The sequence below is a fragment of the Pelecanus crispus genome, chromosome 2 (genome assembly GCF_030463565.1).
Source record: "Pelecanus crispus isolate bPelCri1 chromosome 2, bPelCri1.pri, whole genome shotgun sequence".
NCBI lineage: Eukaryota > Metazoa > Chordata > Aves > Pelecaniformes > Pelecanidae > Pelecanus > Pelecanus crispus.
In genome coordinates this window covers 35128594-35142284 of record NC_134644.1, presented here as the reverse complement: position 1 = coordinate 35142284, position 13691 = coordinate 35128594, and the positions used below count along the sequence as shown (strand labels likewise).

At 37.5% G+C, this 13691-nt stretch overlaps 1 protein-coding gene across 4 annotated transcripts in view; it reads right to left on the bottom strand.

Moving 5' to 3' along the window:
* HDAC9 (histone deacetylase 9) overlaps positions 1-13691 on the bottom strand; it is a 228142-nt gene that overhangs the window by 14004 nt on the left and 200447 nt on the right. For all 4 annotated transcript variants that reach the window (XM_075706446.1, XM_075706448.1, XM_075706449.1 and 1 more), the window contains 2 exons: positions 10351-10484; positions 642-726 (listed from right to left, as the gene is read on the bottom strand). In XM_075706446.1, the coding sequence (XP_075562561.1) occupies positions 642-726; positions 10351-10484 (219 nt within the window). The remainder of the gene's footprint in view (positions 1-641; positions 727-10350; positions 10485-13691) is intronic.

Genomic DNA, 13691 nt, shown 5'->3' with positions numbered 1-13691 from the left:
TAGAGAATTTAAGGGAAGTCTGCTCAGTTGGGTTAAGGCAACTGCTGGCAAAGAGAAAATTTTTCGGTGAGACCAGAGCAAATGCCCTAAAGCATCTGGGTAGTAAAGGTCTGGGGTCAGGGCACACCAGTGAAGCAAACAAGTACTCTCTGCACCAGAAATAGAATTAAATAATGTATTTGTTAGCATTGTTCCATGGATCAGTGCCCATTTTGAGCTTTTCAACTCTGTCTCAAGCTCCTATACAGTAGGAGTAACTTGTAAAAGGCTGCAAAACAGAATCTGAAGAAACTGTTAGAGCTTTAATTTACCTGTCTGTTCCTGTCCCTCACTGACAAACACCTATTTTATGCAAGCGGCTCCGGAATGGAAAGATTTGGGAATATTCAGGAATTGGAAAGCTATAAATAATTTCAATGTGTTATTTTTTTCAGGGCTAAATACATAGCACAACCTAAAAGATGTCAAAGAAACAAAAATAAAAGCATATATATGTGTGTGTATATATACTAGACACAGCATGTTGGTTTATACATAAAACATTTGCCCACTCTTTTCTCTGAAACAATAGTTTAATGTCTATTACATTAATTAATAATAAAAAATACCCCAGACCCACCGACCCAAACTGAGAAACATACTTTGAATTTCAGTGGTCTTTTTTAAAGAAGCTATTGCATTCATATTGGGGATTTGGTGCACAATATCTTCCGGGAGAGGCTCCAGCTGCAAGAATAGAATAGAATAATATAAATTTTCAATAAGCCACAGGGAAGTAAAACAAACTGAAACAATCTAATCCTCAGGAAAAGCTCAGACCAAGAACTGGTTAACATTTTGCTGGTATCAGTTCTAAAAGTATAGCCATGATTTTGTTTTCTGTTTTCCAGCCATGTAATTGAATTCCAAGGGGCTTTTCTATTGGCTGCAAGACTAATCTATGGAGTCTCTGAAGCAGGTGCATGTCTGTGTATTATTCATTAAAAAAATGCTAGTTATTTGTGTAATTTTTGTAGGTTCCTCACAAACCAAATTCCACTGCGTCTGTATATGCAGCTGGGCACTCCAAACAAAACCTTGTTGAAGCCACACTGGAACCAAAGTGTGCACTCTATTATCTTTATTTTTCTGGGGTTATTACTTCTAACCATCTTACACATTTTAAGATTTATAGGAGAAAACCATAAAACACAGCTGCTTTTACTAGCTTTGCATTAATTTCAAATAAAGTAGTAGATAAAAAATGTTTATGCAGATCAGCAGTAAGAGTTCTCTAAGTTTTTTATAGAGTCAGCTGCATTTTCATTAGCCAGTTTTAATTCTTTGGTAGGGCTGCATCACAGTAAGTTAGCAGACGGAAGTGTTCAGTTACTGCACAGTTATTTTTGCCCTGCAATGGATAGACATGCCAAGCAAACTGTATTTTGAAATTTATACATGTGTGCTTTTTTGTCCACCTTCCATATATTTTCTCCTAGAAAAAGGGTAAAAGATTGTTTGGGCTAAATGCCCCTTCTTGTACTGTAATAACTATACTCTCCTTGAACTATGCTTAGAGTCCAGCCAGTTCTTCTGCTTCCCTGCATAGGCTGCTAAGCCTGCTTCCTGCAGAGCCAGGAGTAGCAACCGTGTCAAGGTAGACAAGGAAGAGCAATATCAATACCAATCTCTCTTCTCTAAAGCTAAGGAAGTTCGACCGTCGTTGACAGGAGACATCTGTACTGCAGACAAAACTCCTTTCTTAAGCATGCCTGGGTCTACTTTAAACTAGGTCAAGCGAAGCCCACCCAAGGAGCTTCCTCTGTGAAGTTAATAGCTCAGTAGCCATCATATATTGTCCTCCGGGTTGCTACTGCTGCATTGCTACCCACCAACTAGATAAAATCAGCTTTGATCCAAGAACACAAAGTGGGAAGCAACTGCAGTGTAGATACTCCCTTAGTGGTGCTATTTTAAGCAAGCTCAGCTGCAAATTCCAGAACTTCTGGGATCTTACCATTATGATCAGCAGTGAATGCCTGTCACTGATAAAGACATTGCAAATATCACCAGTCTTTTGGAGTCCCGGTAACTAAAATGAATAGGGCTGTTCATGTCATCATTTCCTTAGAATCCCATATGGGATTGCAGCTGGAAGATTTCCTTGTGGCTACAAACTATATAGCGCTATGGGTTATTTTCAAATAGCATAAATCACTCCATTCTGGGCAGCGAGCAAGTGCATATAGAAGTGCTGGTAGGATCTGACTGGATCCCAACTCTACTTGGTTACTGAGGAGGCCGAACTGCAAGGGAAGATTGTTGCTATCTAATGTGTACCATGGATTAGAATGAAGAGAGCAATTACAATAAAAATAATATTTACAGATACATTTGCAACTCTTAAATGACATTTGCTTCATGATCATCATAGGTTACTCTATTTGGTAAGTCTTTCAGGTACCTGGGGGAAAACTGCATATTTATGAAAATGCCCACCAACAGATCAAGCTTCATAGATTTTAGAACAATAATCCATATAACAATCTTAATAATTGATACCTTGTCTTATGTAGTAAATAGCACTTGCCTTTATCACTTGTTATTTTCTGTTTAAAGCAATCTATCATTTGGCCAGGAAGAGGACAAAATCCTGAAGTTCTGTTTGGTTGCACTGCATGCAGGAACACAGAAGGGGAAGCAAACAGTAGCTTAAGGTTCTGTTTTCACAATTTCCTAATTCCTAAGGCTTTGACAACCAATTCACTCCCCTGAAGTAGGACAAAACAGCTCCAGGCTATAACAGTAGGAATAATAGTACAAGGTATGGAATTGCCAGACTGCAAGATCTGAAAGCTGTGTCTCGCTTTGCCCTTTGAGTATCTTGAGATTCTTTCTGCAGACCTCTTGTACTAGTTATTAAGCTGGGAGCAACTGATGCAGAGATAGCTAGAGACGATTTCCTACTAAAAGGTGAATATTTTGTTGCCTTCTTCAGAGCTGGATTTTTGCAGAAGCCAAAAAATTGTCTGGATTTTTCCTAAAATATAAATGACACCTCTTTATTTATCAGTGCAGAAATAAGTTGTTTAACATGTAGGCTACATTTGAATATTAGACATATCAGATGAATATTTAGAAATGGCAGGTGTGTTTATAGAAATCAGGATAAGTTGAATTATTAAAGAAAAGAAGAAAAAGTGTCAGACATCCAACAATTATCCCAATCATTACTCCATCTGTTAGCTCTCCTAACAGATCTGTAGGTGATGTGAATAGAATAGTTGTGTTTGATCATTTCCTTAACAATTTTTTCCACAAAACATTCATGTTGTATCCCAAGCTCTGCTTCTTCTCCAGAGCTATTCTGCCTCCTCACCCTTAGGGATAGCCAAGCAAAACTTGGATCCTCCTCCATATCAGGGAAACCTTATCAGGCTCCAGAAGTAAGTTCATTACATCATATACCCTGTTCAGCCCAAATGCAGTACCGTTACAAAAACACTGTAGAAATAAAGCCAGTGGGTTATGGCAGCTATTTCTATACACTTTGAAATGAGACTGTCTGCATTTGAAAGAATGATTTCTGTTGGCAGGTATGCACTGGTTGGATAAAACCGTATAGACATAGGGGTGTCCCTGGAAAATATCAGCAGTTAGACCCAGCAGTGAACAAAAGAAATTACACCTGGTATATATGGCACCATCACCTTCCCTCCTACACTTATTGGCATTCAGATCATGAAGTCTATTAAATCTGGAGGCTAACAGAAAGGAAGCTGAAAAGAGCACTGGAAATACACTGTCAGGAAAGAAATCTTTCAGAGAAGAACAGCTCAAGTCAGCACAGAAATAACCAAACCACTGGAGAGACAGTTTGGACCAGACACAAAGGGTCACATTTTCAAAGCTTTTATATGGCTGAACTGGGCTTTTGTGCCCAAAGTAGCAGATGAAAGTAGAAACTGTGTCCACTAACCATTTTCAAAGTAGGAAAAACAATGTAAATGGGCAAAAATCACTTGGGTTGCCAAAGTCTGCCAGAGGCATATCAACAAATGTTTGAAGAAGGAATTAACGATGGAAATTTCATGTGCCCAGAAGGTGATCTGAAATGATCCTTGGGAACACGGAGAGAATCTGAAACTACAGCAGTCTGTACTGAGCTGGAAAATCTAGAAAAATCTAGCAATATCTGCATTGTCCTTAGCACTGTCATGTTTTAAAGCACCAAGATTAGCTTCAGTGAAGATTGTTGCAGAGTGCAGTTAGAGATAACTGAAAAGTGAGGCAATTGCGAGCATAAGGTAAGGAGCATGGAGAGTCCTGACAGAAGCAGAGGAAGGGGAGAAGGCAGGCAGGCTCCTCAGGGATGCCTAGGCTACAGGAGGAAGTGCTGCAACCTCCCTTTCCCTGACAAACCGTGCAAGAAGCACGTCAGCACCAAGACTGAGCTTTGCTGCTCTTAGGGTTGCCTATGATTAGAGGGCTACGTTCAAAGATCTCACAGGTCCACTGTGTTCTTATTTTAGCAATCTTCTCAAAGTTGCTGCACTTTCTGTTTATATATAAGCACTTTACGCAGGTATTTTTTGTGATCCACTGTTACAACACAGTACATAAATGAGTCAGTTTTCAGTAGGGAATAGGTTCAAAGGCACAAAGAGTCATTAGCACCTACCAATCCCTGAAAAACAAGGGATGCCTTGGAAATATGTAACTTTGGAATCAGAATATTCTCTGTTTCCTTGGCCAAACCACTTCCTGAATAGCACTGCCCACCTTACATTGCTCCAGTTTTCTACTTGATCTAATTCTCTATTTCTGGGCCAATTTCTGGACCCTGGGTTTATGCAAGCAGCAGTTGACAGGTGGCTTAGACTCAGTGTTAATTATTTTCTCGTATTATACTCAGATTAAAAATGAGGATGTGAGATTGTGACCAAGTTTACCATGCAATTTAAAATTGATCTCAGGCCATATTCACTTCCATGAATATTTCCATTTTGGAGAGAGAAATGCTTACCTGTTCTGGCAAATAACCCCTTTTTAACGCAGTCCAGGCCCTCTTGGCAGAGCTCACTGCCTAGCTGGCAAGCAGCCCCAGATTCACACTGAATTCCACAAAGGAGAAAAATGCCAACTTTTCATCATCAGCAGGAAAGCTGCAGAGTATGAGCTTTCCACTTAAATTACCATCCCCTCCTAAATGCCAGCTCAACAGATTGCAAGAAAGAAGCACATACTTCACACTCTGCAAGAAAATTGTCCAGTATAAGTTTTCAAGCATGCTTGGGAGCCAACCAATCACAATGTTTTGTCAAATTCTGCTTCAGACTGAAATTCAAGCCAGAAGAATATTTACTAGAAGATGTTAAATTTAGTCACTTAGAAATGTTTTTGCACTTAGGGCCAAATTCAGCCTTGGCTGCCACAGTCAATGAGAGCAGACATGCATCCTCTGTGTGCCTTTGTTGCAGGGTCCCGCTGGGCAGAGCGCACTGTGGACTGCACTTCTCTGTTTCCTCTATGCAAAGAAGAGCATGACCCCGTCTGTGACTAATTATCACTTGTTATAGACCACGGCAAACTGCTGTACCACGTAGAGCTAAGAGACACTGCCCAAACCTGTCAACAGGTCAGAGGGACCATGATGTTAGACTGACTTCTATGCCCCATGGAAATATCCCACCTAGCTGCCTGAAGAGGGATGGGATGAGGGAAGAACTAAATCCTTAGGTTTTGACTCAAAGAGTTTTGTGCTTGAAGGAATACTTCCTCATTCTCTCTGGCTGCAGAAGAACCCCCAACTGCAAGCAGTTATGTTAGAAATAAGCTGCAGGATTTAGGATACTGAACTCAAGGAAAGCTTCTCCCTGAGGGCTTTTCAAATCCAAGTAGTGCCTCTTCAAAAGTAACGGGGAGGAAAGAAACCAGAACCTATCCTTGCATGTATAGAGCAGCCTTACCGCCACCTGGCACGGAAAGGCATAGCAGAGGTCTTTATAGCACTGAAGCTAGGATGGACAAAATAGTGTGGAATTTCCATTCTCCATGACAAAGATTTTTGGGAAAAATCTCAATATTCAACCCAATGTTCACACACTTCTTGGATAACATACAAATCTTAACATTTAATGGTTTTCTTAATTGAAGTAATATATATCTATATATGCTTTAAAAATAAGTATTTGAAACTATACAACCAATCTGTGAAAAACTGTAGAATCATTTAAAGAGTATCACAATAAATGAGAGAATTGAATTTTAAGCACAAGAGTATATCATCATCTCAGAAATGTTTAGGTTTGAAAGCAATGTCTCTTTTGTAATTACCTGAATCCATCATTTCCTTTGTTTTGACAGATGTTCTTTTAATGGACCAGTTCTCAAATCATGTTAAGAAAATTCAGGCATATTTTAAAGCAATTGATGCTTGTCCTGCCTTTTTACCTGCCAGAAGGATTTCCATGTTTTCATTTTGGATTTCAAGGGAACCCAGCTGCTTAATCTCTTCTCACCTCTTAGGAAGATTTCCTTCCAAGGAGATAACCTACAGTGCTCCTAATTAGCTCTGCAAATGGTCAAATGGCTTTTTCTCAAAGTGACATGGACATTTTCTCTTGTACACAGAAGTATGGACAAGAAAACCTGAGATCTTGAAATCTTTTTTCTTTAATTTTATATGCAAACTTTCTAGTTATTAATTTTATCTTTATAAAATTCATCCTTACCTTTACTTCTATAATTTCCTTTTTAGTTTTCTCATCGTTTAAGGAGGGATTCACACAACCAAATCAGACTGAGCCATTTCAGATACTATACGGTGTCTTGCCTGATCTCCAGTTGCCACTCAGAAAGGGTGTCGATCTCCTTTAAGATCTAGCAGTCCTGGGCCAATGTCCTGGATACCCTAAGGTACCTAAAAAGGCACTAGGCACCTCTGTTTAGGGGACTGGGTCTTAGAAAGAAACAATTAACAATAGAAGTACCTCCAGTCAGAAAAAAACCCAACAATTAAAATCCCATTTGTGTTTTCAGCAAAATTTGAAATTATTGTTGAAAAGCACTTCTGCAGAGAAGTTCAGAAGTATTGACCACACATAGATGGGGCTGATAGCTCATATAAATCCTGAGCTCTTCCAAGAAAAAGAGATCTTTTTAATAGTTTTTTTGGTTAGTCTTCAAAATCAACAACTGTATGCAGGAATTTCCTGTGCCATGCTCAAATTATTTAAAGAAGATTAACTTGATAGTGTATTCTTTTCCTAGTTGCTCTACTTGCATTCGCTAAGAGAAAAGTAAAAAGTTATCTTGCTAAACAGATCACTGTGCTACAGGCCACGTATAACTAAGAGCAAAATATATCTATTTTGGATGTCAACTTATTTTCCTTCTTGGTGTTCAGAGACATATAAGAAAAGAAAGCATTTTTCACTTGTAAGTTTGATGTTACCTCTATATGTCAAACCAGCTCTCCATGAAAGCTGGAAGTTGTGGCTAGTTTTACAATTACTCTTCTTTTAAAATGTTATTCTGCTGGTAATAGAACATATGAAGCAGTGAATTTCTGTATTGACAAGTTCTGGCCAAAAACAACAAAAGAAAAGAAAAAGTTTTCAAAAAACCCTGCGAAACGTTTATGAATACTAATCCTCAGCACATGAATAAATACATCTGACAAACTGCAGAGTACCTTACAAAGGCCTTTCCCAACCTTTCTAATTTGAGTTCAATTACATGTGTAGTGTTTAGAAACTGAAGTTCATCTTGCCAATGCTTTTAAACTAGGGTTGCACTACATACCATTATTTGTAAAAGTGAAGGGCAGATAATAAGTTATAATTATCCTATTAATCACCTGTAAAGGGTTGCAAAGGAAGAATGCATCCTCAAATTACAATAATTGGTTGTTTGAAGAAAAACATTTTTTTGTGTCCTTGGCAGGAACATGCTTGGAGTTTGCTGTGCAAGTTCATGAGTATTATGCTGAAATCAAGCGATGTATATGCTATGGGCCATGTGGTGTAGATTGCCATAAATCTATAGATGTCAACAGATGTGCTGATTTCTAACTGCTAACTAGGCAGCAGACTTCCTCATTAGTGTCTGCTCCTCGGCAACACCTTTACTTATTCTTTTAAGCAAACATCAGTTTCTTATGGTAGTGTTGGTAACAACATCCTCTCTGGAGTATTTTTCTCTTCTTAGCAGCCACAGCATATTTTCTCTTTGAAATTCTGCTGCACCAGACCATTTAATGCATGTCCCTGAAGACAAAGCTGGGAGTAATAGCACATGAGAATGCTGCTTATTGCATGAGATGTTTCAAGTTATTAATGGTCATGTTCTTTTACGTGATTCACATTTACAAGTGAATTCAAAATGGCTGCATGGTCATGTTTGTCTTAATTTTCATTTATTGAATTTTTGTCTTTCCTGAAATTTGCTTTGCTATATTTTTTAAACAGATAGACTCACAATTTATCTAATTTCCCGGTCCCCAGTTACTCCAAAATAAAATGAAAGAAAGTCTGTATTCCAGTACACTTAGCCCATTCCTTTTTCTCACAATCAGTATTTTTTCTCAGATAATGGCTATTCAGTGACAGCAGAAATAGTAGCTGGGTGTGATATAGTGTTAAAACTAAACAAGGCAGTTTTCATAAATGGGTAGCACCACCAAATGGTCGTAACTGGATAGAGGGACCCAGGCACCTACACAGAGGAAGACACATCATATCATCAGCATCATACCATTTGCATTAGTCCCACAAGGGTGCAAATTTCAGAGAATGGGTTTAGAAGGGCTATGAGAAGCCACTGATGCCGTAAGATACTACCACAGAGAAGATGACAACAGAGAATATCAATGAGAGTGCCCAGGAATGGCAGCTGATCAGGGAGGCAATGCTGTATTCACTAAGATTGTCAAATGCCTCAAGCTAGGTTTTGTAATCTATATTTCAGCACCTAACTAAAAGGACCAACACTGAGCTGAGCATCTATTTCAATAGTGCATGTGACCACACTGGAAAATTCTCCTTATGGATCTTGTCAAAGGTGATAGTAGATAAAACCTGAGGAAAGCTTTTTTCTTTTTTCTTTTCTTTTCTTTTCTTTTCTTTTCTTTTCTTTTCTTTTCTTTTCTTTTCTTTTCTTTTCTTTTCTTTTCTTTTCTTTTCTTTTCTTTTCTTTTCTTTTCTTTTCTTTTCTTTTCTTTTCTTTTCTTTTCTTTTCTTTTCTTTTCTTTTCTTTTCTTTCTTTTCTTTTTTTTTTTTTTTTTGTGGACATGTCCACTTCTTTAAATTTCTGAGAATATTTTTGAAAAAGCTATCATTGCATGTATAATGTAAAACTTAATAAGCATAAAAACATTTTTCTCAATAGGTCATAAAGATTAAAAAGCAAAAGTTAAAAAGAACATTTAGAAAATCCTTCTATCCAGTATCCATCAGAAGACACATTACTTCACATATATTCACATAGGTATGAAGTCTTGAAGTAGAAGGGAACTGGCAGACTACCTTGCAATTTGGCACTAAGACATTTGATTGGAGAGATTATATAGCTATTACCACTTCCCCTGGGGGAAAAAAAAAGGTAACACACTGCACTTTATAACAAGATCTTGCAAAATTCACAATTTATAGTAAAGGCATTTTCTAGTGGACCACAAAACCAATTTTCACTAATCTGAATGCTTATCTTGTGTCTGTGCACATAAATAGTCCACTCAAAAGTTTCTAAATAATATATACAGAATTTGATATATCTTGGATACTCCACTTAAATTACATACAAATCAACCTGAATCTTCATTTATAACTTTAAAAAAAAAAACATTTTTGAAGTCCTGGACACATTTTTATGAATGTTCTTCAATTTCAAAAGCCTCTGAAATATGTTCTTTCACATGCCAGTTAAAGTGTCAAAATACTGCAAAAAATGTGTCTTTGCAATATTCAATTCCTAAGACTACCAGATACCTTGCAAAAGCCATTTTTTTTTCCATGATAGTTGGCTCGAAGGTCTGATCCTGATAGACAGTATGCATACCAATGACTACCAATGATGTCAAGTCTGGCATTCAGCACAATATCACCAAAAGCAATTCTGAGGTATTAAAACTTACTCGGAACTGCGAATAATTTAGACAAACACTAAAGGATTTATATAATCATCTAATTTAGTGGTATTTATCCAAACCAGCTCATCTGAGGTCTGGTAATTTCTAAGACATGTTCAAATTGCATGTTTTTTATACCAAATGAAAAAAGGACTGATGCTATTGTTACTAAATGGAAATCAAAGACAGGATTTTCAGCAAACTTGGATCATTCTCTCCACCTACTATGATTTATGTTTTACCTCATTTCCTAAAAGGGCGTTTATACAGGCTTCGGATGCATCACAGATGGCAGTAAGGTCATGTCCTCCCTCCAGTGCCAGCACCACACGGCCATCCGCTAGCTTCAGCAATTGCTTGGTTAGGTGACCAAAACCTAGTATTCAAATACAGTAGTGCAAATAATTAAAACAGAAGAGATATTACTGGCATATTTCACATCTGCTGCATGAGAATGTAGAAAGATCAAGGATATTGCACAGGGAGCATGGGATATATTTAGTCCAGTATCCTGTTTCTGACTATGGCCCACACCAGATGCTTTGGAGTTAGGTATATGGAATTTTGTATGAGGCAGATGTGAGATAATGTCCTTCATGCTGATCCCTAATAGCTGGAGATTAGTTGAAACATGAGGTTGTCTCTCTTCTTACCATCATTAACCATTATCACCCCAGATTCTCTTCCTATTTGCACGTCAGTGTAACATATATACATGTTATTTAGAGAAATCTGACATAACCTTGGTCACTTATGGCATCAATATGACAAATAGTATTTGTATTTAAGCTATGATACTATAATTAAAAGTAATTGTATTTTTCAAAGGAAATTTTTATTTACAAATTGCTTCTTCCTTTGTATTTGCGGTCTGAGTATAATGTACAACCATGGAGTGAAAAACAGTGGAAACATATGTTACCTCTTAGCTCTATTTTGAATTGTTTTTGGAGGCAGCACTAACTGGATCACTTATTTTGATTCAAGGTTTTGGTATAAGTTCAAACTGTCCAGAACTTTGTAGATATCTCTACCAGTATCTCTCACTCCCGACCAACAACGTTCTAAGCAATTCTGCACCACAGCCAAAAATGATGGTACTTTGTTTTATGTGGTGATCTGTAACTACATAAACACTGCCACAAAGTTTTCACCTGTGATTCAAATAAACTTAATTTATTTCTGTTTTAATGACAAGAAAAAATTTCAAGAAAAATGTTAATTTGGAGACAGGATTTTGGAGGGAAATTTTGTGGTAGTTTCCTGGGACAGCTATTGTTTTTGATTAATCTCCTTTAAGTGTAATGATAAGTAAAGCTTTGAAACTATTGAAGTTATATACCCTTCACAACTTGTTCTTAACTTTTCTCCTTGGTCTGATCTAGTTGCTCAACTGATGATCGCCACTCATTCCAGTGCATTTTATAGCCTTAAATAAAGCATTTAGAAGGTACCTGCTAAAGCCTGGGGCTTTATGAAGACAGAAAAGTCAACATCTTTTTATTATGTTCCAGTGAAGAACGTAATCAAAAATCAAAAGCTACAAAAATTACAAGCATATTTTCTAGAGGAATTTTCCAAGACACAGACTTGTCTTGATCTGGCAAACAAGTAATCACACAAGTAGTTCCATTTACATCTTAGGACTTTGTTAAGCACTTGCCCAACTATTTTTAGAATAGGGACTTTAATGATACCAGATTTGGTTTAGCCATTCAGACAAAGAAAAAAAAAAAAAAAAAAAGAAAGAAGATCTATTTGCCACTTAATCTATAGATGATTAGATGATCACAGAACACTTGAGGTGAAATATTGTTTCCTTAAGCCACTCCACAATCTTTTATACCCTCTAAGAATTGCAGGTTTGATTCTAGCAAAGCAACTACACTGTGGTTCGAATTACATATAGGGTTGAAAAACAAATAAAATCTTAAACTCTCATTTAAGCTCAACCTTTCCTCATGAAAAAAAAAACCCACCACCCAATCCTCTCTACAAAAGACCAAATTTAGACAGGATAATAAAAGCAAAGGAAGGAGTGGAATGAGGATAACCTTTGATCCTTAGCCAATTTCTACTTTCTTTTACCTACAGGATTTATTTCTGTCTGCATGTTACACATGTGATCTTTGGATTCGTAAGAAGAGAGTGCCAACAGTGTAAAAGTGAGTCGTACATACAGCATTTAAAGGAAATGAAGAAGAACAAACAGGCGCAGACTCCCCACATCTACAACTCACCCTTTGGGTCTGTGAGAAATCCAACAGCACTCTTAAGACACCATTACCCTTCATGTTATACAGCTTCTGTGAAGAAGGGAAAGCTCTACCATGTTTCCCCTGCACATTTTGTAAATTTTGTATGGCCACAAATGTTGCTACTGCCACATCGTAATTTTCTGAGGTATGTGTGGCAATAAACATAAAGACTCTCTCAATGCCTTTTTCTTCTTTTAGGCAACTATACATAATATAACTCGCAGACATTGTTACAATGTTAGTTTGTCTGCTTGGTTTCCTAATGATTTGCCTAGTATTAATGTTATAATAATCATCCCTGGCTGAGTCAGAATCCATGCAATGAACCATACAGAAAGCATCTTTCCCAACAGAGATCACGGCAACTGGATAAAGCATTGCCAAATCAAATAAACATGGTGGGGGCTTTTCTTCAGTGTAATCACCCCACGAAAGTAAAGGTGACTTGCGAGAAAGGGAGGAAATAACTTTAGCCAACAGTACCAACATCGCCTGTGACTGAATGAGTTATGGAAATTCTTAACAAAGAAACTTGGATCCTGTGTCACTGCAGCAACCTAGGAAAGATATTAGCTTCCTCAAGGAAATCCCCTGGAGTGCAGAAGTAACAAAATGGAAAGAAAGGAATCCCAGTCAAGTAATAGTTTTAAGATGGGCTGTAGTTCATGCCAAATAATTAAGAAAAACAAGAAGAAAATAGTAACAAGCACCATGAAAAGAATCAGTCATCTCCCCTGATCTAAGGACATCAAGCACATATTTGAAACCCCACTGACCAGCTCTAAGGTGAGAAAGGAGTCAGACAAGCATTCTGAATCCTGGATCTTCCAACTCACATGAATTTCTAAAAATCAGTGGCAGTGCTTGGCCCTTCTACTGTGCCTGCTGACAAAGGTGCCAATGGTGATGCTGGCTTTAAAAGATGTTTTCGGTTTGGGTATGCCATATTCTAAAACTGTATGCTTTCACAGTGGTGCATAACAGTTGTAGATTACTGGCATTTTATAAAAACAGAATTAGTTCAGTTATAAAATGGAAAGTCATGTTAAAACATCAGTGCTTGAGTTTCAGTCTAGCCTTAAATGGGCATTGCTTCTTTGAGGCTGCAGGTGCCTTCAAGCTGGAGTCTGAGTGCCTGACTCAATGACAGGTATCTTTTAATCAGAGCTTGAAATGGCCCTGGCAGTATCCACAATTATTTGTGTCCATAAACATGAGCAAAAATGTCACATAGTAGTAATAAAAAAAAGAAATAGGATTTTAAAATCCAATCATTTCAGTCAATAAGTGAGAAAAGATTATACATACAGGTGTATTTCTCAAAT